The 22,640-nt window shown below is 45.6% G+C and overlaps 1 protein-coding gene across 2 annotated transcripts in view; it reads right to left on the reverse strand.

The window, feature by feature from the left end:
* Positions 1-8,606: 8,606 nt before the first annotated feature.
* LOC140905109 (P2Y purinoceptor 8-like) overlaps positions 8,607-22,640 on the reverse strand; it is a 50,743-nt gene continuing 36,709 nt past the window's right edge. For both annotated transcript variants that reach the window (XM_073327787.1, XM_073327780.1), the window contains exon 2: positions 8,607-11,363. In XM_073327787.1, the coding sequence (XP_073183888.1) occupies positions 10,258-11,259 (1,002 nt within the window). In that variant the 5' untranslated portion in view covers positions 11,260-11,363 and the 3' untranslated portion in view covers positions 8,607-10,257. The remainder of the gene's footprint in view (positions 11,364-22,640) is intronic.

The raw sequence follows: 22,640 nt of genomic DNA on the forward strand, positions 1-22,640 counted from the left end.
CAGGAGCGGACGGGGGTGGCGAGATCGGCAGCCCCTCTATTGGCGCGGGAGAGGGTCTTTCCAAGGCGACACACTGTGTCGCATCGCCAGGAGGGGGGATGGCTGCAGGAGCGGACGGGAGTGGCGAGATCACCAGCCTCTCTATTGGCGCGAGGGAGGGCCTTTCCGAGGCGACACGCTGTATCGCGTCGCGGCAGAGGTGCCAGGCATGTAAAGCCTGCATGGGCACCCGAGGCTCTTTGTGCAATGTCTGGCCCAACCGCTCCCAGTCCGCTAGCTTAAGGGTTCCAGCTTCAGGGTACCACGGGCATTGGGCACTCACCTCCTGTAGCAGGAGAGTGAGTTCTCGAGTGGGGCAATCATGCTGAGCCTTACGCAGCAAATACTGTAGCTCATTGCGGTGTTGCACTTGCAAAGCAGAGAGGGAGCTTCCCATACTTACCACGACGAAAAATACTCACCGGGATCCGCGAAGCGGATAAGTGACGCATCTGAAACCCTTGCCGGGCGAGGTGAGTGCTGAGGGCCCCATGTTTGGGCGCCAGTTGTTGCGGTTCAAATACAAGACAGAACAAGGCTTTAAGCAAGCAAGCAGGCTGGTCTGCCGACGGGCTGGTCTGTCTGTCAGCTTTCCACCCTCTCTTTTATTTCTCTCCCTCCTCCTGCGCATTACATACTCCAACAGATAAAAGGAATACACTGGCTTTGTTTAATATTCTTATTTACCAATTTCTATCTGTGCATGAACCCCGTATGAATTCTACACCTGGGTCTTAGTGTCTGCCCTCCTGCCTCTTTGTTTCAGTGAGTTAAATATGTAGTAATTTGGGATTACTTTATGAAGGCTTAAGAGTTGTGATGGGGCAAGGCCAGATGGCTATAGAAAAGTAGCGGGAGATAGATATATTAGCTCCAGGCTAAACAAATCCCTGGTACCAGGATAAGTGAAATGGCAGCAGCTCCAGGTCAATTAAGACACCTGAGGCCAATTAAGAACTTTCCAGAAGGTGGGAGAACGCTGGGTTGATTGGGACACCTGAAGCCAATCAGGGACTGGCTGAAACTAGTTAAAAGCCTCCCAGTTGGTCACGTGTGGGTGGATGTCAGAAGCTGTGGGAGGAAGTTGTGCTGTTGGAAAGACTAAGTAGTACACATCATATCAGGCACAAGGAAGGAGGCCCTGAGGTAAGGGTGAAGTGGAGCCTGAGGAAGTGAGGGCTGCTGTGGGGAAGTAGCCTAGGGAATTGTGTGTGTCATGTTTCTAAAAGTTCAGCTACCATAGCTGATACTATTAGGGTCCCTGGGCTGGAGCCTGGAGTAGAGGGTGGGCCTGGGCTCCCCCTGATTAATCACTGAGACTGGGAGACAACAAAGACTGTGCAAGGGAGGATAGCTTCTCCTCACCTCCCTTGCTGGCTTATGATGAAAATGGCTCAATAGGCTGTGACCCTTGTCTCTAGAGAGAGGAGGGTTACGTGGAGGGTCACAGTGAGCCTTTGAGGCTAGCGAAATCTGCCAGGAAACGCGGGACCCACGGAGACAAGGACAGAGCTTTGTCACAGAGTACATTTACTTATATATAATTTTTATATATATATACATATATATATATTATATATATATATAATCAGCTTAGAAATACTAATTAAGAAAATGTAAAACAGAGAAGAGCTGCATCATGTATTCCATAATACTTAATGTTGTATTCAGCAGGATAGCTGACTTTCCCTTACTACAAAGTTTTTGCAAATCTCTGACAAACTTCAGGGTATATCCAAAAAACCTGTGACTGACATTTTTTATTCCCAAATTTAATGCTTTTAATTAGGTACGTTCTGCATGTCCCGTCTTCATTATCTCGCATGCAGTGGAAAAACATGCTCCATTTTCTTTAGAAAGAAATTGCAGAAGAGTGGTATTTTCAAACGTCATTTGCTTCATTTGGGTTCAGGGATTTGGCTTGAAGGGGGTGAGCAGGAATGGGGAAGGAAGAGAGGAGGGAGACAGTGGGGAAGGGCTGGGCCTAGGCAGAGCGGGGGGCAACTCCTGGGGCGAAGCAGGGGTGGAGTATGGGCGGGGCCACAGGCAGAAGAGGTGGGCCTCCCTAAGCGGCAGCTTCACCCACCGCCCATGACAGCAGGTAAGAGCCAGTCGGCTCCTGCACACCCAGCGTGCGCTACAGTCTTCTTAGGCAGGGGCGCATTCAGCTCTGTGAATACAGCTGGCGCTGCACATTCTGTGTGAGGGAGAGGGTACAGGGGTCTCTGCAGGGAACTGTGACTCTCCGCTGCCATAAGGTGGGCCGGGCGTCTCTGTATCCTTTGCTGCCTCATCCCTCTGCCCTCTCCGCCCCCGGGCTGCGAGCCCGGGCTGCCGTTGGGCATAGGGGCACCAGTTTAATAATACTGCGTAGGGCCCCATAAATCCTAAGGACAGCCCTGGGCTGGTCTCTGTGATCAGGCTAGCTGAGTGGTAGAGGAGGGGTAGGACGTGGTTTGACCCCAGTCCCAAAACTGTTACCGAGAGGGAAAGAAGACTGTAACTTGATTAATTTAGCACATCCCATTTTCAACCAGCCAGAAACTAGAAGTTCAAAGATTCATACATTCATAGATTCATACTAGATTCATATATTTCAGAACCTCAAAGGATGTTTGCTTCTATTCAGATTTGTTTCAGATGAAAGGCTAGAAGGATTCTCACTTTATCCAAATCAGTTTTCCCATCCTTAATGCCTTTCTGATTAGCTGCTTACATTTAGTAGAGAAAGGCCTAATCCAAAGCCCACTGAAATCAATGAGAATCTGTCCACTGACTTGAATAGGCTTTGGAAAAGCTCTAAATTAGAATACACAGTGAAGATGTATTAATAATGAGATAACACTTAGCACTTACGCTGCACAACACTAATGGATTAGACTGCTAGTTTGCATTGCGTAAACATCAGTATACTCATAACTGCTTTTGAAGTTGTTTTTAAGAGCTGATGTCTTTTTGCTGAGTAATTGATAGCTTGGGTAACTAGTGCTAAGTAGATTTCAGTTTGATAATTCTGACATGCAGTTGTAAGCTGTAACAGCAACTTCCTTTGCCCATATTTGGAAATGTACATTTTGTGGGGCTGATTCTCATTTACACTGAGACCTCTTTACACCACCCTAGCAGTGTAAGGGAGCCATTCAGTGGACATAAATGTAATAAAATGGGGCTCTAAATGTCTCCCTTTATGTTTAACTTTGTAGAGGATTTGTCCATAATAATGTACAGTTCTCATCTTTTTTGGGGCGGCGGCGGGGGGGACGTATTTAAGCTCCACCCTGGAGACACTGCACTCTGCAGAAATAACAACAAGTCCCAAGTGATGGACATAATGAGCCTGATCATTGTAGGGAGTTCAAAATTGCACTTCCCTAAGCTCTGGGGGTTGTTGTACTCTAAGGGGATTCACTCCCAGAGGAGGACAGGCAGCATTTCCATCACATCCTCAGGGATTTATGCCAGGGGATGCTGGCTTTAAAATTTCCCATTGGTTACAGAGGAGCCTGGGGCGTTCTGCCCAAGCAGAACAACACCCTTTTGTTTCAGGCTGAGCTGCCTTCTGCCTCTCTGCAATCTTAATTTGGTCCATTTGTGCATCTGTGTTGTGATAAGTCTTTAATGACATGATCAGATCCTATTTATCGCATTCATGGCACAGAATGAACTTGCTTTGGGCATGAATCAGGGCTGTGTAGTAATGGAGACGGTTGTAGAAGTTGGAAGCTCTGTGCTATTTCTAGGACTGGGACAGGCGCGTCTAGGCCTGCACTAGACTAACGCATCCCCCCCAACCCCTCCCTCAGGTAAGGGGGAGGAACCACTAAGCCCAGGCCACAGTTGAGTGCGTGAGACAATGAAGGAGAAAAAAGGAATGGGAAAGAGGTCAAAGGTTAAAAATGAGGGACCCAGAAAGGGGCACTGAGCAGAAAACCTGGACAGCTCCCCTGCTCCTAAAAGTCAGTGGACACTGCTCAGAGGAACTCTGACTGGAAGCATGATTGGATAAGGGATGAGAAATAGACTCCACAGCCAGAGAGTAACCCCCACCTCCAGCTTCCTCCTCCTGGAGTGATGGATGGCCATCTTGGCTGGTGGCAGGAGGAGGTCCCGTCACTTTGTGGGGCTAGTGATGGGATGTGCATAGATCAGGAGGCAGGGGGAAAATGCAGCCAGAACCTCTTACTGAGGTTCTGGAGGAACTGGAAGAGCCATTGCAACCTGGTGCACATCTATGTAGGGTGAAACAGGGCTTTCCTCTCATTGCAGAAGAAACAAGTGTTGGTGGAGTTTGTGAACCACACCAGATACACACCTGTGCTCATGGCTCCATGGAGGAGCTTCCAACTAATATCCCCAGCGGGTTGTGTAACAAGAGTAGAGTACAGACAGTCCCACTGGGGTTCCTCAGGCTCCGCAGGTGGCAACCGGTCCCGCCACATGGTGTCAGAGTGGGACATGAGGCCATGGAAGTGGATGTGATGTTCTCTGATCCTGGTTCAGAGGTGGACTGGCTGGATGTCATGCAGTTGGCCCAGGTGGCATGTCGGGGTAGCCAGGGAGGCTTGTGGGGTAGGGGCCTGATGATGGGGGCCAGGGTGAGGGATGGACAGGGGGCACCCTCCTGCAGGACCTGCTCAAGAAAAATGAGAGAAGCAGGAGGCAAGGCTGCCTTCATCTCCTGGAGCACATGACAGGGAACACACAGGGTGGGCAGCCCCATGAGCTAGCTGAGCATTGCAGGATCCACCCAATCACTCCAATTGCAGTCCAGGAGGTCTCTGGTTCTTGTGGCACCAGCCAGGACCATCCTCCAGTGCACCAAGAGGAACTCTACCACCTGCGCACAAAGGTGTGAGTTATGTATGAGGGTTCTGTGAGGAGGGCCTCCCCAGTGGGGGCCACTACAGACCTGTTTACTGAAACTAGCTTCTGGGTTCTGAATAGGTCCTGGTAAAAGACCAGCAGCACAGAGGGGTCTCGTGAGAAACCTCTTTGATGGAGAAAAGAGCTGCTTGTTGTATGAGTCCTAACAGAGGAAGGCATTTGCCAGTATGCTCCGTAGCAGACTACCTACAATGTAAAGGAGTCTCTACAGGGCCTGGAGGTGGAAGGCAGGGACCTGGCTCTAGATGAATACTAGATCTGTCCCCTCTCCCCCAGGGGGAGACTCAGGAGGCTGGTCAAGGTCCCTGTGGGAGGGCTCAGGAGGTTGAACTGGTGCCAGAACACAGACCAGATTAGCTGGTTGATAATCAGCACCCTTCCCCAAGGGGAAAGGGGCCAGAGCAGCCCCATCCACCTCCGCAACTGGCAGAGGGGTGTGACAGATGGTGATGGGGCGGCAGGCAGGATTGCAGCCACCTGGGCTTATGCTCTGGAGGCCGAGGAGCGAGCATCCTTGGCGCTGGTGGAAGGGAGGGCAGGGGGAGCCAGGGCCGATGGTTGGGCCATGCCAGTGACCGCTGCCGCCATGGAAGGAGCCTTCTGCCTGGGGATCTTGCCCTTTTTCCTATCCTGGGCCCTTTTTGCCAACCAAAGGGGTTTCTGTGGTGGCGGTAGGAGTTTTGGCAGTGAAATCCCTGCCTATGCCTGCTGCTGCACCAGTGGGGGCACTGTTGGTGCCAGAAGTGGGGGGCAGGGGAGGCGGGGCGGGAGAAAACTGAGGTAGGGCAACAAAGGTTCCTCTCCCTCGGTCTGCCACCTTCCATCCACGGATGAAGCCGCCAGAGCAGAAGCCTTGTGTGTGGCCAAGTTGGGCTCTGCCATCCAGGGCAGGTGGTGGGACAGATACCAGAGGGGAGGCTAGAAATGATAAAGGGGAAAGTAGGGGCAGGAAAGATGGAGGTTGACTCCTCCCACCCATTAGCCTACATGTGTGGGGGACAGGGTGTAATCAGAAAGTGAGGGGTGGGAGGGGGTGAATTAAACAAAGAAGGTTGGGGTCGTAGCAGGCAGTTTTGGGACAACCAGCTGCTCTGGGAGTGAGGGGCAGAGGTAGGTGTGAGAGGGTGCAGTGGAGTGGGGGGAATCACAAGTGCTGGGAATGTGCAGGTGCATGGGGTGAATGGGGCAGTGGAGGCAGGGAACAAACAGTAATGGGCAGTGGCCTAGACAGGAAACAAACAGGGAAGGGGGAGACCTGGGCTGGGCAAGGAAGGAGAGTACCAAACAGTGTGTGTGTGGGGTGGGAGGGGGCGGGGGGTAGGGCAGGGTGGTGAAGCTATCAAACAGCAAAGTGAGCCCAATGCAAACTGAGTGGTGGGGAAGAGTCCGAGGGAGCACGTGCTCTCATGTGCGCTTGTGGTAAGGTGTCTCTGCAGCAGTAATCCAAGGACTGGTGGGTGGAGACAGTCCAGCTAGCAGATGGTCAGTAGCAGGAATGGATGTGGGGGGGGGGGGGCAGGAGTGCTCCACATGGCTGCCCCTATTCCCACCCTCAGCCCCACCCCCAGCAAGATCAATAGCAAGCCCCACCCTCAGAGTGTCAGTGTGTAGGAAGGAATGGTGCAGGGGATTGCAGGAAGGGAAAGGGAGTTTCATAGGTAGGGCCCTACTGAATTCACGACCGTGAAAAATCCATCATAGACTGTGAAATCTGGTCTCCACTGTGAAATCTGGTCTCCACTGTGAAATCTGGTTTCCACTGTGAAATCTGGTCTTTTGTGTACTTTTACCCTATACTGTAAAAGTTCCTATACTATAGGGTAAAAGTATACAAAAGTACACAGTGTTTCTCAAACTGGGGGTCCTGACCCAAAAGGGGGTTGCAAGGCTATTGTAGGGGGTTTACAGTATTGCCACCCTTACTTATGTCTTGTTGCTGGCAGCAGCGCTGCCTTCAGAGTCGGGCACCCTGCCAGCAGCCACCCAGCTCTGAAGGCAGTGCAGAAGTAAGGGTGGCAATACCATGACCCCCCTTTCAGGCTGGGACCCCCAGTTTGAGAAACGTTGAGTCTTAAGGGCTTTACATGTTTATATTTTGCCATTTTTAAATACATATTCATGTTTTGTTACAAAGCTGTGAAATTTAATATTTAAATATCTGAAACCATGAAATTCAAGATTTTAGAAATTCTATGTCTATGAAATTTACAAAAATGGACTGTGAATTTGGTAGGGCCCTATTCAGAGGTAAGGCAGTTGAATGCTGCTCTGGGGAATTGGATTCTATCCCTGCCTCCATCACAGAGGCCCTGTGAGATTCTGGGCAAGTCACTTAAACCAAACTTTTCACAGATGGCCACTAATCATATTCCTCATTTTCTTGAGACACCTGGGATCTGATTTGCTGAATGTCTGAGTGCTCACAGCTGCAAATGAAGTCAATGTGAAGTGTTATCTAATGTGAAGTACAGCTGCTTAACATTTTTCCAATGAAAGTTTTCTATTGGAAAATGACGATTTGAGGGAATTGAAATATTTCATGGGAATGTGTCAATTCTGTCCGAACGTTCAATGAAAACCAGGCAGGCTCCCCAGGCTCAATGTCTTGTGACTCAGACTGGCTGCCTTGTCTCTGACAAACACCTGAACTCGGCAAAGGTTGTGGTGTTTGGATCCACAGCTTTCACACTTTCATGTCATACCCGCTCCCAGTATATCTGACCACAACCATTCAATTGTACGCAACCCTAGCTATTTTTAAATCTGTGATGCTCTTTGCTGTCGTATCTGAGCACTTCTGATCATCCACAGACTGATCAAACGTTGTGACTTGAGGGCATCGCTTGGGTATCAGATATTATAAATTTCTTTTGAAAAGGTTTTCCCCTCCCTCTTTTCAATAAACGACCTACATGTTTCTTACTACTCATTTATTGAGAAAGTGTGTCAGGAAGGAAGTACCCACCCACTCTCAGGCTATCATGCACCATCTCTTAAAGGTGTCATTATCACAAGTTAGATTGCAAGTGGTTTTGTAAAAAAACAAAAAAGAAAAATGTGCAGTATCTTAGTACACGTTGTAGCACATATGGACAATAACGCTTTTGATTTTTTTCAAAGTGCTGTAAAATACATTTACTGATTAACCTTCTCAAAACCCTTCAAAGGTACCAAAAATTTATTATCCTCATTTTACTGCTGGGGAAATGGAGACCGAGAGGTTAGGTGATTTGCCTGATAATATCAATGCACTTGGATTAGAACCCTCGCTCCCAATTGCATACTCTAAACACTAGGCAACAGTTCCTTTTGTTATAACTATTCCCTGAGATCATAAAGTAACGACTGGATTTGATATCAAAAGGGCCTCAACCTGTGGCTGGATTCTGCTCTTGGTTATGCTGGTGTAAAATTAGAATAATGCCTTTGAAGTTTGTGGAATTATTCCATATTTCCTGCAATGTAAATGAGAGCAACACTTGGCTCTTGGTCTCTAAATGTTTATGGATCTATAGTTCACGTGCACAAGTGTACATACAAAATTCTAAATTTGCACTTACCAATCAGATAGTTAGATGTCTAATCAGTGAGAACCTAGTTCATATGCCGCTTCCAAGTCGATGGCCTGTGGAGTGTAATACTGCAGGAAGCAGGCTAGGAATGAGCGTAAGAGCTGAGGGGAACAGATGGGCTTCCGCAGAGGACACTGGGTCAGGGAAAAGACACAACTGATATGTTGAGCATGTGTTAAACAGCTTTATTTTTGAAGAAATAAAACCAAAGCCTAGGAGAAAAAGGACCAAAATCCTGTGAATGGAAAGTATTCTTCGATCCCCGGGACAGTGCATTAGCCCACGGGGTTACACTGCTGCATAATTTCCTTTTTGTACAATTTATATGGACAGCCAGCAAGCCTGATGGAATAGTGTGGGGGAGGGGGCAGAAAACAAGTGAGGAGATGAAATAAAATATATGGAGAAGTGGTAGGAGCAGGAGGCACTCAGCCTTTCAGGACAGAGATGCTGCATAGGAAGAGCTCAGGAACCCTGCATGACAGGTGCCTTCCTCAGCTGCAGAGCTTCTAAGGAGAGAAGTCTCACTTGCAAATCTGCTTCCTTTGAATTTTAACAGCACTTCAGCTGCAGACCACTGCTCAGAACTCCCCTGAGACAAGCTCTGCCTGACAAGAGACCTTCCCCACCCTGACTCTGAGCTGCTCTTGTTGCTGCTGCATAATGCCAAGGGAGGGGAAATTTAGGATATGTCTACACTGCAATTAAAAATCCACAGCTGGCCTGTTACTCAGGCTATGGGGCTCAGGCTATGGGGCAGTTTAATTGTAGTGGTGATGTTCAGGTTCAGGCTGCAGCCCGCGCTCTGGGACCATCCAACCTCGCAGGTTCCTGGAGTCTGGGCTGCAACCTAAGCCGGAAGTCTATAGCACAATTAAATAGCCCCTTAGTCTGAGCCCAGCATACCTGAATCAGCTGGCATAGGCCAGTCACAGGGGTCTAACTGCAGTGTAGATGTACCCTTACAGCCAATCCATGACAGCAGCATGGGTATGGGTTTGGGTTAGGCTGTACAAGACCAGTCTCTGAAACCAGAAAGGTTTGTAGCAGTAGGCTGCTGGTGGTGGGTTCTCGTCTTTGCTGGGTCTTGCCACATAAGTGAGGTATAATACATTGCATAGTAAAATGGGCCTTGTCTATAAATGGCCTGTCAAAGCAGTGTCAGTGAAAAAGGAGCATAAGCTTTATGCTTTAAGACTGAATATGCCAGTCAAGTAAATACTGATAAAGAGGAAATAAAATTTGCATGACCAGATTAAACCTTGTCTTCATGTCTTTTGGCTTTTCCCCTATTACAGATGCTAATCACCAGTCTTTGCTTACTTTTAAGTCAAGGGATGTGCATCATTTTAGGTTCAGCTATTCCTCTGCCCCTCACAAACGTGGTGTTTATTTTATTGCTGTCAATTATTTACTTTAGAAATGCTGAACTGGGAACCAGGTTGTAGAAAATGTTCCAGAAACACATTCCAAGGCAGTGCAGGTACCTGACACTAACACATTTCTTGTATTCCTAATTTATAGTAATTTACGTCCCATAATGCATTGTTTTGAGCAAGCTAAGAGAGATGCCTTTTTCCATGCACGTTGAGCCTTCCTGAGTGCCTGTATGTTTCCAGAATAAGTTGTGGCAATAAATTGTGTGGTGTACTTTTCTGTATCTCCTGACATTCTATGTTCTAAAATAGAACAACTTCTAAACTGTCTGGATGATGATTCGGTGCAATGACTAATATAATCTGTTCCAGATCAAATACATTTTTTAATTATGTGGTGCGTGTTCTCTTGATGTTATTGGCACATCTTGTTCTGAAAAGATGGTGGCAGTTTCACTGAATATATCAGGCATGCATCTGCAGAGCTTCTTCTGTATCTTTCGTCGAAACTCTTTGGAACCAAAAAAATAAACAAGTGGATCGAAGCAGCAATTAAGGCTATTCAAAGCCAGAGACAGCTTATATTCCACATAAGCAGTCTTATATTGGGTACTAAAGATGAAATGGATGATTGATATCACAATATTGGGCACGTAACACACTACAAAGACTGTAAGCAACACTATTAGCAAAAAAATTGTCTGCTTCTTAATTTCCCTTAGTTGTGTGGGAGGGGAATTAAGAAGAGTTCGAATGACTAAGGTGTAGCAGAATGCCATTATTAGCAAAGGTAGGAGAAAGCACAGAAGAACTTGAGAGCCAAAATAAGCGATGAAATGATTTCTTGAAGGAAACATAGCTTTGGGCAATATATCAAAACAAGTGGTTATCTGCAGCTCCTCTACCTGGAAGGTTAGCTCTGTCTTCATGAGTGGGAAGTGCAGCAGTAAAACAAATATCCAAATGATGATGCATGTGAGGAGAGCTGTTCTAATGGGTCTCATGGCCCTGTGCTTCAGCGGGTGAACAATTCCCAGGTAGCGCTCTATGCTGATGCTTGTCATGGTTAAAATGGAACAGTGCATGTTTGCATAGAATAGCACAGTTATGATGCGGCACAGAACCGGTCCAAAGGGCCAGTCATTTCCCCGTAAATGGTAGACAACTTGAAAAGGGAGAAGTATGCTGTACAGCAAGTCCGTGATTGTCAGGTTAATGGAAAACATGATGGTGGGAGTCCAAGGCCTTGAGTGGCGGCAAAGGAACCACAAGGAGATAGAATTGAGGGGAATGCTGATGGTGAAGATGAACAAGTAGAGGGCAGGCAAAGTGGTCTGCAGCATTTGGTTCTTAAGCATCTCTATGGTGCTGTTTGGCAGTGTTCCCATGATAGTGAGATAGATTCAGTGATTTCTTCTGGATTGGGACAAATGGAAAAGCTTCAGGCACCTTTTCCCACAAAAGAAGAATCTCGAGATGGTAGAGATTAGACCTGGTTAAAAAATGTATTTTTGGTGAATTTTTTTAAAAGAGCAAGTTAATCTAACACATGATAAAACTCTTAGTTTGTTCATTCCCACCACATTAAATCATATTCACTCTGCCCTTTGGACCAAAGAATAGTTTTTAGCTATTTTCTAAAGTGCTTAACGAGTTTTGTTTCTAGTGCAATAGCAAGATGCAAGATCCAGCCACCTGAGCATACATCACCAAGAATTGCTGCTATATCTTAAATAGGCTTAAAGCTTTTTCCTCCATTTTTACCATGTTTTACCATGCCCATTCTTGATCCATTTATTATCTTCTCCACCTCCTCCTCCATTCCACCTTCCCCCCCCCCACCCTCCTTTATGCAGGCCCTTTCAATTGGCTTTAATAGTTAACATTTTTAGAGGGAGGTGTGACACTGGCAGACAAGGTGCTAGCTCATGCCAAGGCCCAGGGCCTCACTGAACGCAGACAGATGAAAGCTGGAAACCAGTCTGGCTCCCCTGTGGGTTAGTTAAATAGATATTAGTATTATCAGAATGTGTTTAGTGTTTAGAGTCATGGAATGCTTCTAGGATGCTGCATGTATTAATCCTACTTATAATATCTGTGTCCCATGGTATAAAGTAATATTGAGTGTTTGCATTGTAAACCTCTGTCACCAAACAGAAAAGAAGCATTAATTAAGATAAAGTTTCAGAATAGCAGCCATGTTAGTCTGTATCCTGAAAAAGAAAAGGAGGACTTGTGGCACCTTAGAGACTAACAAATTTATTGGAGCATAAACTTTCGTGAGCTACAGATGAAGTGTGCTGTAGCTCACGAAAGCTTATGCTCAAATAAATTTGTTAGTCTCTAAGGTGCCACAAGTCCTCCTTTTCTTTTTAAGGTAAAGTGTTTGTCCTATGGGCCACTGAAGGAAAAGGAGGCATTGTGCAGTGGCAAAGGACAGAGATTTCATTCATTACTCCCTCCAGGAAGGGGAGATCCGTACATGAACTCATCACATCAACTTGGATTCTGGGGTGAAGGGAATAAAAATCCCGGACAAGAAGGAACTGGGTCTCTGTATGCTGTCTGGACTCTGAGGGGCAAAGATTCCTAAACATAAGCAAGAGATCCCCATGCTGTTTGGCATGTCCTAAAGGACATACACAGCTGCTTTTAATAGAAGCTTGTATTACCTTTTTAAATCTAAGTCTGTAACTCATTTGTGTGTATGCTTACTTGTTGTAATCTTGTAAATAACTCTCATTTATTTTCTTAGTAACTCTTAGTTAGTTTATTACAGGATTGGCTTCAGGTGTTGTCTTTGGTTTGAGATCGGAGTACAATTGTCAGGTAAGTGACTGGTCCTTTGGCACGAGGAGTAACCTGAATATTGTTAGAGACTAACAAATTTATTTGAGCATAAGCTTTCGTGGGCTACAGCCCACTTCATCGGATGCATAGAATGGAACATATAGTCAGAAGATATTTATATATACCAAGATATCCTCACACTTACATGTCAACTGTCTGAAATAGGCCATCTTGATTATCACTTCAAAAGTTTTTTTCCCCCTGCTGATAATAGCGCCGCTTAATTAATTAACCTCTTACAGTTGGTATGGGTACTTCCACCTTTTCATGTTCTTTGTATATATAAATATCTTCTTACTGTATTTTCCACTGAATGCATCCGATGAAGTGGGCTGTAGCCCACGAAAGCTTATGCTTAAATAAATTGGTTAGTCTCCAAGGTGCCACAAGTACTCCTGTTCTTTTTGCGGATACAGACTAACACGGCTGCTACTCTGAAACCTAGATATTGTTGTGATGTTTGGTGTAAAGTGACCATCTATCACAAAGTCCAGCTTGCCTGGGTGGCAAGATAGACTGGAATGCCCAAAAGGACTGTCTGTGACTCCATAGTAAGGCTGTTGTTGTGCTTTAGGGGGTCATGCTTGTTACTGGGTTGGTGAAATCTAATGATAGGACATATAACCAGTTTGGGGTGTCTGCCCTGCCTTTTGACAGTCTGCCTTGAGGTCGGCACTCATGGTTCTGAGCCACTCCAGACATCGTGACAGGTGGTTTCTTACCTTACTGTATTTATGTGTATTTTACGTTATTTTTCATATTATGGGGTGTTTGATAGGGGGTGCTTTATACATTTTGGTGGATTAACTTCAACAAACTTGTGCTCAAAGTTAAATATTTGCTTAAGTGCCATCTTGAACATTGGATACTATTCTGAACTGGGGTCTAAATCTTTGGTGATTCAAACCCAAAGGGTTGAATCCCGAGGGGCTAAGTACTTGTAACTCCCATGTTGATGTCCTCATTCACAGTATGCAATGCAGTAACTAGAGCTGTGTGGATAATGGATATTCTTTGGTTTGCTGGCAATTCTGAAAAATTGAAAAACAATTGTTTTGGGTTGAACCAAAATGATTTTTAAGTATTTTTTTCAGTGAATCAAAAAGTCAAAAAGAGTTTGTTTAAGGGCAAGCTCATTGTTTTGTTTTGGCAAAGCTGAAATATTTCATGTTGATTTTGACCATTTAAAAACTTTTTCATTGTTTTAAAAATAAAATTAAAGGAAATTTTGAAATGCAGTTCACTTCAAACCAAAAAATCAAAACATTTTGTTTTGAAAATGTCAGAACAAAATGTTTTGAAATTTGTTGGAATTTTTTTGGGGTGGGGGAGATTATTTTCAACCAAAACAATTTGCTGAAACCAACATGAATTCAGGAAATGTTTTGGTGTCACCAGATATGCATTTTTTCACCAAAAGTATTTCACCCGAAAAATTTTGCCCTGTTCTTGTAGAAACATGAATGAGGGCATGATCCTGAGAAGTGGTATGAATCCTCAACTCATATTGAAGTCAAAGGATTTGAAAGTGCTCAGCACCTTACAGGGTCAGGCCCCTCTGTAGCCCCTCTGCCTAGTGGTAACAGATTCTAGAGAAGAGATGGGCAAACATTTTGACACGAGGGCCACATCAGGGTGTGAAACTGTATGGAGGGCCAGGTAGGGAAGGCTGTACCCCCCAAACAACCTGGCCCCCATCCCCTATTTGCCCCCTCCCACTTCCCACCTCCTGACTGTCCCCCTCAGAACTCCTGACCCATCCAATCCCCCCTGCTCCTTGTCCCTTGCCGGCCCCAGCCCCGGGATCCCACCTCCATCCAACCCTCTCTGTTCCCTGTCCCCTGACTGCCCCGACCTATCCATACCCCCACCCCCTGACAGGTCCCCTGGGAGTCCCATGCCCTATCCAAACCCCCCTGTTCCCTGACCCCTGACCATCCCAGAACCTCCGCCCCATCCAACCGCTCCCTGGTCCCTGTCCCCTGACTGCCCCCCGGGACTTCCTACCCAACCCCTGCACCGCCCCGCACGAGTGCACCACCGTCGCCGCCCCCCTTACCATGCCGCTCAGAGCGGCAGGAGCTCACAGCCCCACTGCCCGCACTGCGGTGTGGCTGTCGGGGAGGGGAGACAGAAGGAGAGGGGCCATGGGCTAGCCTCTCAGGCCAGGAGCTCAGGGGCCGGACAGGATGGTCCCATGGGCCGGATGTGGCCCGTGGGCCAAGGTCTGCCCACCTCTGTTCTACAGTCTTGTAGGTCAACTTCCTGTTGGAAAACAAGTCAGGGACATACAGGCTGAATATATTCTTAGTGCAGCTTATTTATTTAACACTAGCTACACCTGTCTTGGAATAGAGGTGGATAAACAGCATGCGGGTAATCCCCTCTTTTAGGAATCTCAGAACAAAAACCAATTCCTTGTTTCCAGGAAGCAACTGTGCCTCAAGAATTGACCCTGATTAGTGAGATTAAGGGAGAAAGAAAATTTCCCTGCCATTCACCACAGATCCCGCATGAAGAAACTACATCACTAAGTAACACAATAAAAACATTTCTTCCAAGGCTGAACCATGCTCCAATGTTATATAAAATAATTTGTGAGGTTGTGTAACAGCACCATCTGCTGATTTCTGCAATAACAATATTAAACTGGATCTCAGATATCTTTTTAGTAAATATAGAGTTTTGAGAAATTAACATTTTCTAAAGGCTGTTGCAATTGTCACGTGACTCCTATGCAATTATCCTCAAATGTTGTAGGCCAGGCTTCAGCGTTCAAATGACAATATGATTAATGACTAATTCTGCTCCTACTAAAGTCAGTGGAAGCAGGAACAGGTCTTGTATATAGAACTCTTGATATTTTGGAATCTGAGAACAGACTGACTGGAAATTATAGTGCTTAATATATTCTTACTAAAATGCATGAATGAGTGAGCACATGAATGTCAAAGGATTTGGGAAAAGATCCTCCGCTAGTGTATATTATTATAGCTCAGGTGAAGTCATTGAAGCTTTGACAGTTTACATCAGATGAGGATTTTCCCCTTGGTTCTTTTTGGGTCCCGTTCTTCTTCCAAATGGCATGGATTGAAGTAGAACAGAACAAAGCACATTGATGGAGGAACAACAAGGCTCAATACTACAAATCTGTTTTGTTGATTGACACCAACCAAATTATGTGCAGTGCATCACATGCAGGGTCTTGGTGCTTAGTGAATACAAGTGACTGAGACAATATTGAATGAAAGTGGGACGGAATGAAAAAATACTGGGAGCCAAATATTATTAATAATAATGAGTAATAAATGCATTTATTCACAGAGCCCCAAGTCAAGAGAGGATTCTGCACTTTTGATTTAGTCTAGGAAGTGCTGCTTCCTAAATTGATGCCACTGAAGTCAGCCTATCAGTGTTTTAGTTAACCGCTCTGTCGTTATCAGGGGTACCTTTGGAATGGTATTTCTAAAAGTGATAACCTCGGCAATCATGATGTTCATATGTTTGTATGTAGGTGGGGAGGCTCCTGAATTTCCTCATATTCTTAAGTATTTTACACCTCGCCTGGAGTATTTTTCTAAGTACACCCACATCAAATGTATTTCATATTTTCCCTTGTTACATTGCTGAAATGTCTCCTGAATTAACCACAGCGTTGTATAACATTGTATCTTTCTCAATGCTACGCTGGTTAGGCAGCCTTCAATTCTGTCTTCTTTCCTAATATTAACTACTACCGTAGTTTGAAGAAGCCCAAAGCAGTGAGGGCCACGAGCCCTCAGGAGACAGTGAAATTAAAAGGTGGGAAATTGTGAGCCAGTGCAAGGAATCCTTTTTCACACAAGATTCCAAAAGGGTTCGGACATTTATGTAGTATACAAATATTCAGAGTTATCACACTTAATGTCAACACAAATTTTGAAAGGGGTATTAAGCCTTGTGCTTTAGGGCTTAAACCAGTCAATAACTATTAGATACCAGCATAAGACCTATGTGGGGAGCAGATTACTCCACATCTGTCTTCTGTGGGGTTCTGACACCTTCCTCTGAGGCATCTAGTAGTAACCACTGTCTGCAGCAGGTTGCTGGACTAGATGGTCCTTAGGTCTGATCCAGTATGGAAGTTCCTGTGTTCTCTGAATAGTTGTATTAGCCAGGAACAGACCAGAGACCGTACTGTGACTCAGAGATGAATAAGCTGGTTCATGGTTTCCCCTCTTCCCAGGGTGGGGAATCATTTGCACCAGCCCTGTACCTGGCACAGATTACTTTCCCCTTCATGCTAGCTCGCTGTGCTGGCCAGAACATTGGGAGGGCAGAATTCCTGCCCGTCTGCGCATTCCCCATGCACCAGCACAGGAGTGAGTGTTGTGGATAGCTGTGATATAGGTAGCCCACATAGAGTTGCCACCTTTCTAATTGCTGGTAACTAGACCCCCGAAGCCCTGTCCCCTGCCTTGCTTCTTCCCCCCCCAGGCCCCATCCCTGCTCCACCTCTTCCCTCGAGGCCCCATCCCTTTTCTGGCTCTTCCCGCAGGTCTTTCCCCCTTTTCTGCCTCTTTCCCCAAGGCCCCACCCCTGCTCTGTTTTCCCCCCTCAAAAACTGTGCCCCCGTCGCTCGCTGCTTTCCCTCCCACCCCCCGTTACTCGCTAGTGTCTCAAGGAGCCTGCCTGAAGGTAGGAGGTGGCCCCGGCTGAGCAGAGGCTGGTGTGGGTTAATAACCTGATGCCTCCCCCGGACCCATGGTAACCAGACTTTTGCTTTGGGTGCCAGTTAGGATTGCCAGGTCCCCTTTTTGCCCAGACTTTCCGGTTGAAAACTGGACACCTAGCACAGAAGCCAAAAACTGGACTGTCTGGGTAAAACCCAGACAGGTGGTAACCCTAAGCCCACACAGGATGTGGAGGGGATGTGACCGTTTCACCCTTATTATAATGCAACAAGCTGGGCAGGAACTTCTGACTTTAGAAAAATAAATCAAAAGTTAAAAACTACAGCACATACATCTTACCATTTCCTTCCAAAGTGGAATTCATGAAAAAGTCAGCTTTTAACTCGCTGTACTGGTTTCTACTAAATTAAATAGCATATGAATCAATATACAGACACAATGACATACAAAAAATCACGTTTGTTTTATATCATTTTTTCGAAACCAGTAATTTCCCCTCCCCACTAATCACAAAAAGTTAGGACCTCACTACCTGGCATTAAGGGTTTGTGAACAATCATTTTAACAAACATGAATTTTAAAAAACGAAGGCTAATACATCATCGAATGTACCTTGTTCACTTATGTGGTGCCCCTAGCCCCTGTTTGCCAGAAGCTGGGAAGGAGTGACAGGGGATGGATCACTTGATGATTACATGTTCTGTTGATTCCCTCTGGGGCACCTGGCACTGGCCACTGTCAGAAGACAGGACACTGGGCTAGATGCATAGGCGCCAACTTCTCTTGGCGCCAGTGGGTGCTCGACCCCACCTGACCCCGTCCCGACTCCACCCCTGCCCTGCCCCCATTCCAACTCCTTCCTCAAAGTCCCTGCCCCAACTCCGCCCCCTCCCTGCCCCTATTGGACTCCTTCCCCAAATCCCCGCCCTGGCCCCACCTCTTCCCCACCTCCTCCCCTGAGTGTGCCACATTCCCACTTTCCCCCCCCGCTTCCCACAGCTTGTTACGCTGCAAAACGGCTGTTTTGTGGTGGCAAGCACTGGGAGGAGAAGCAGGGACGCAGTGCACTCAGGGGAGGAGGCAGAAGTGAGCTGGGGCGGAGGGGCAGGGCCGGGAGCTTGGCTGCCAGTGGGTGCAGAGCACCCACCAATTTTTCCCCATGGGTGCTCCAGCCCTGGAGCACCCACGGAGACAGTGCCTATGGCTAGATGGACCTTTGGTCTGACCCAGTATGGCCGTTCTTATGTTGACAAGTGTAGTTCAGTTTTAATTCTTCATAATATATTAGCAAAGGTTCTGTGGGATAAGTGTACAAGTAAGGAAGATTTAATAATATGCCACCTCCTTATAGTACTATTCTCTTCATTATTTGTTGAGAAATAAAGTGAGACCACTGGATGTTTCTGGATTAGCAGAGCTAGAATTGCCACATTTCTAGTATACTGACGGTAAATACATAGTAGCTCTATCTAGTTACTTGTGTGGTTCCAATAACCACAGTGTCTGAGCACGTCACAAACATTAATGGGGTGGATCCTCAGATCTGCTTAGTTTACTTTGTGTTGCTTTCTTTGCTGGCATAAATTTATGCCTGGCAGAATTCTATTTTTAAAATAATTTTGATGGATAATACCAGGCATAAATTTAAAACTAGGTATATCAAACAAGTTTATTTTTAAGCATTTTTTTCTGTTTTTATTGATTTAAATTTTCACAGTTGCATGAAATTATGAAGGGAAGGGGTGTCAGACAACTATTGAATGGCAGTAGACTTTCAGATTCAAAATGTTAAAGCTGTATAAACCATTAAAACACAAATTGTTTACGTGTGTCAAAATATACAAAATAATATAGCTCAATCAACAAATCATACCTGTTTTTACCATTCATTTGCTAGTTCATTTGTGACCAGCCTAATTCAGAAGTCTAAATCACTGGAGTTTGACTCTATTAAGTTCTCACATGACATTTTTCTTATTCTGTCTGTAAATGTTAATTATTATTGAAGGAAATATTTTTCTTTGGTTTGTGTGTGTACAGTGAAATTGATGTTTACTGACATTTACCAATACAAATCTAATCCTTCCAAGCCTGCATAAATTAAAGCTGCCCCCCTGCAGCTTTTCTTTAGAGCAAAATCAGTAAGGTGACTCAGGGAACTGCGACTGGCATTCCCTCCCCTCACTTCTCTCAAGCTCTGTACAATGACTAATGCAAATAGAGCCTCATAACACTGCTGTGATATTATCCCATTCGGAGAAAATGATGCACACAGAGGTTAAGAGTGGCGAGACTGTGACTTGGACTAAACGCTCTTGTTGGGAGCGAGAGAGTCTGTTCCTTAAGCCCCTACCTCGCCTACCTGGACTTTGAGTAAATGCGGTTACCCACCTGAACAAGGGGATGGGGATGTGTGATAATGGGCAGAGTCTTGTCTCCACACACATGCCTCTCCTCTACCATTGGCCACAGTCTAGGCATATCAAAGCAGCAGATTTACTACTGCTCCAAGGGACAAGGGGGAATTTTACTTGGAAGTGTTCAGAGGTGTGTCTCTGAGGGCTTGTCTTCACTGCAACACTTCACTGCACTCAGATTACCCCACATCAGTTTGCCAAGCTCAAATGAGAGTGGTCACATGGCGAAACAGCATTTGAGCTACACGGTGCACATGTTAGAGCAGATTTAAAATATGGGCCTGAAGTACTGTTGCCTGTAGCAGCTTGTATTTCAGGAAGACTAGGGCATGGGGGCAATAAGATGGTGACAAGGTAGAATCATTCTGCAGCATTTTTACTGAGCACAGTTAGCTGAAGATAGCATTGCCAACCTCAAACACTCAGCAATTCTGAGATAGATGTAAAAATCCTAAGATTAGCTTAAAAGTCATGAGATTTTTTTAAATAATACATGTTGTGTTTTTACTTGCCTTATGGGTTTTCAGCCATTAGGGTTCATAGTTTCAACTATTCCTCCACAACTATGGGAGCTAGAAACTAAAAAATGAGAGTTGGAATTCTCTGAAAAATCGTTTGACTCCAGGAACTGGACCTTTAAGAACACCAAATATCACTAAACTTGCCATAAATGAATCACGAGCATAAGCAATACTTTCTCTTTATGCCGTTCCGTTGGGCTTAAATCCATGGAGAAAAGCACTGGTGTATTAAACCAATTCTATTTATCATGGAGGAGAAACTTTACTCAGCAGAATCAGACATTAAAAACATAGTAAGTAATAAGATGGCAGATCCTCAAGCAGTTACACTGGATGCAGAGTGAGTGCACTGAGGTGGTGCATGTTTTATATGAAACCTTCTTGGGAGAATGTCACTCTACAGAGGTAGCACAGAATTGTGGGCCACCAACTAACTTGTTTAAAATCAGCAGAAGAGAAAAGAAAGAGGTCAGGAGTCCATTATATACAAAATTACATTAAAAATTGTGCTAAAAGAACATTAAGTTTGCAAAGTCAAACACTCAAATTTAGGAAATGCCATCATGCAAAAATTAAAACAACCAAATTAGTGTTTGGTGATTTTTCCATTCTTATCAATGGGTAGCTGCAATGCTGCATTTCTAATACCAGGTGGTGCTATAAATGTAAATATAGTATACCTGGCAAATACTTCTAGCTTCTTCTGGTTGCAAAGAAAACCCATAACAAGCCAAAACCTCTCCTGATATAATCCTTCTTCTGTTCTTTTTGTAGTAAAGGCAGAAGAAAGGCGAAAACCAGCTCTGCAGGGTGCATCCTCCAGTTTCTCTTTTGCTGTGTTTCCCTTTGGAGCATTGTACCAGTTTTCAAGAAGGGCTTTGGATATCATTAATATGTCTTTCTGTGTTAACCCTTTCATAGCTTTAAAATCCCTTGAATAGCTCTCGCACTTGCTCACTTGCCCTCAGTGCTGAGATGGAAGTGTTGTTTGCACTCCAAGTATTGTGTGTATTGAATGGGTTACACCGGTTGGAACAGTGGGTGGATGTGTTTTGGCAATGAAAGGATTACAAGGTTTGCTAGAGGATGAGGGGGATAGTTGCATGTCGGACAGAAAAGTTTACACCAGCTGGGTCATGAATGGGAAGGAGAGGGAGATGGGGCATGAACTCTGCCATTTGATAATATCGCCGCACCTCCACTGCTAGTTTCCTTTTTGGGCCATGATTAATTGAAAAGAATCTCATCTCCGTTCCTTTTCCTTCCAGTCTCTTCCCCCTTGTCTGGTCACTCTACCAGTTTATCCTGAGCACTCAGCCTCCCTTTCTTCATTTTCACTCTTGCTCACCTTTCCCAAGATGTCTGATGCCCAATGTCTCTCCGCCCTGGGCAGTTAGAGCCCACCTGCATTTCTGTCCAGATGAAGGGTGTGTTTATGAGAAGCTGCCAGTGGCTAGGGAACCCAGCAGCTCTTGGGAGCAGGACAAAGGTAAGCTGTGGAATGTTGGGGAGGATTCTCAACACGTAGGCATCTTTTTTTTGGGGGGGGGGGGAATATTTGTGAGGTACTTTCTATCCTAGTGATGACTTTCAAGGATATCTGGGCAATGAAAAGGGCTAAATCGGCCATTCTCAAACTGTGGGTCGAGACCCCAAAGTGGATCGTGACCCCATTTTAATAGGTTCGTTAGGGCTGACTTAGACTTGCTGCGGCCCAGGGCCGAAGCCCGAACCCCACTGCCCGGGGCTCAAGCAGAAGCCTGAGTGCTTCAGCCCTAAGTGGCAGGGCTCAGGTGACAGGCCCCCTTCCTGGGGCTGAAGCCCTTGGGCTTTGGCCTCCTGCTTGGGGTGCAGGGGCTTGGGCGGGCTCAGGCTTCGGTCCCCCATCTTGGGGTCGTGTTGTAATTTTTGTTGTCAGAAGGGGGTCGCAGTGCAATGAGGTTCGTGAACCCCTGGGCTAAATGAAATCTTAAAACCTCCAAAGTATGTAAGCTCTGCTGGGACCTGATAAAGTTTTCAAAGTTCAATATTTTCATAGTGAATAGTCCTAAAATTAATATCAACCAACCTTCTTACAAATACTCAAAAAGCATTAATTCTCCTCAAGGACAATGGGATGAAACAAATGTCGAGTTTCCAGACCAAGCCATTTTTGAAGTGTTATGTTAAAAACCTCAGACTGAGTAACTTTTAGGTCTTCCAAAACAACTTGTGTACCTAATCTCTGGTTAGATGGAGATTAGACAGAAAACAAGGTTTGGTTTTTAGAAGATGGGTGGATCAAGGGTAGGAAGTGCCTATGATGAGG

This window comes from Lepidochelys kempii, chromosome 1 (assembly GCF_965140265.1).
Source record: "Lepidochelys kempii isolate rLepKem1 chromosome 1, rLepKem1.hap2, whole genome shotgun sequence".
Classification (NCBI taxonomy): Eukaryota; Metazoa; Chordata; order Testudines; family Cheloniidae; genus Lepidochelys; species Lepidochelys kempii.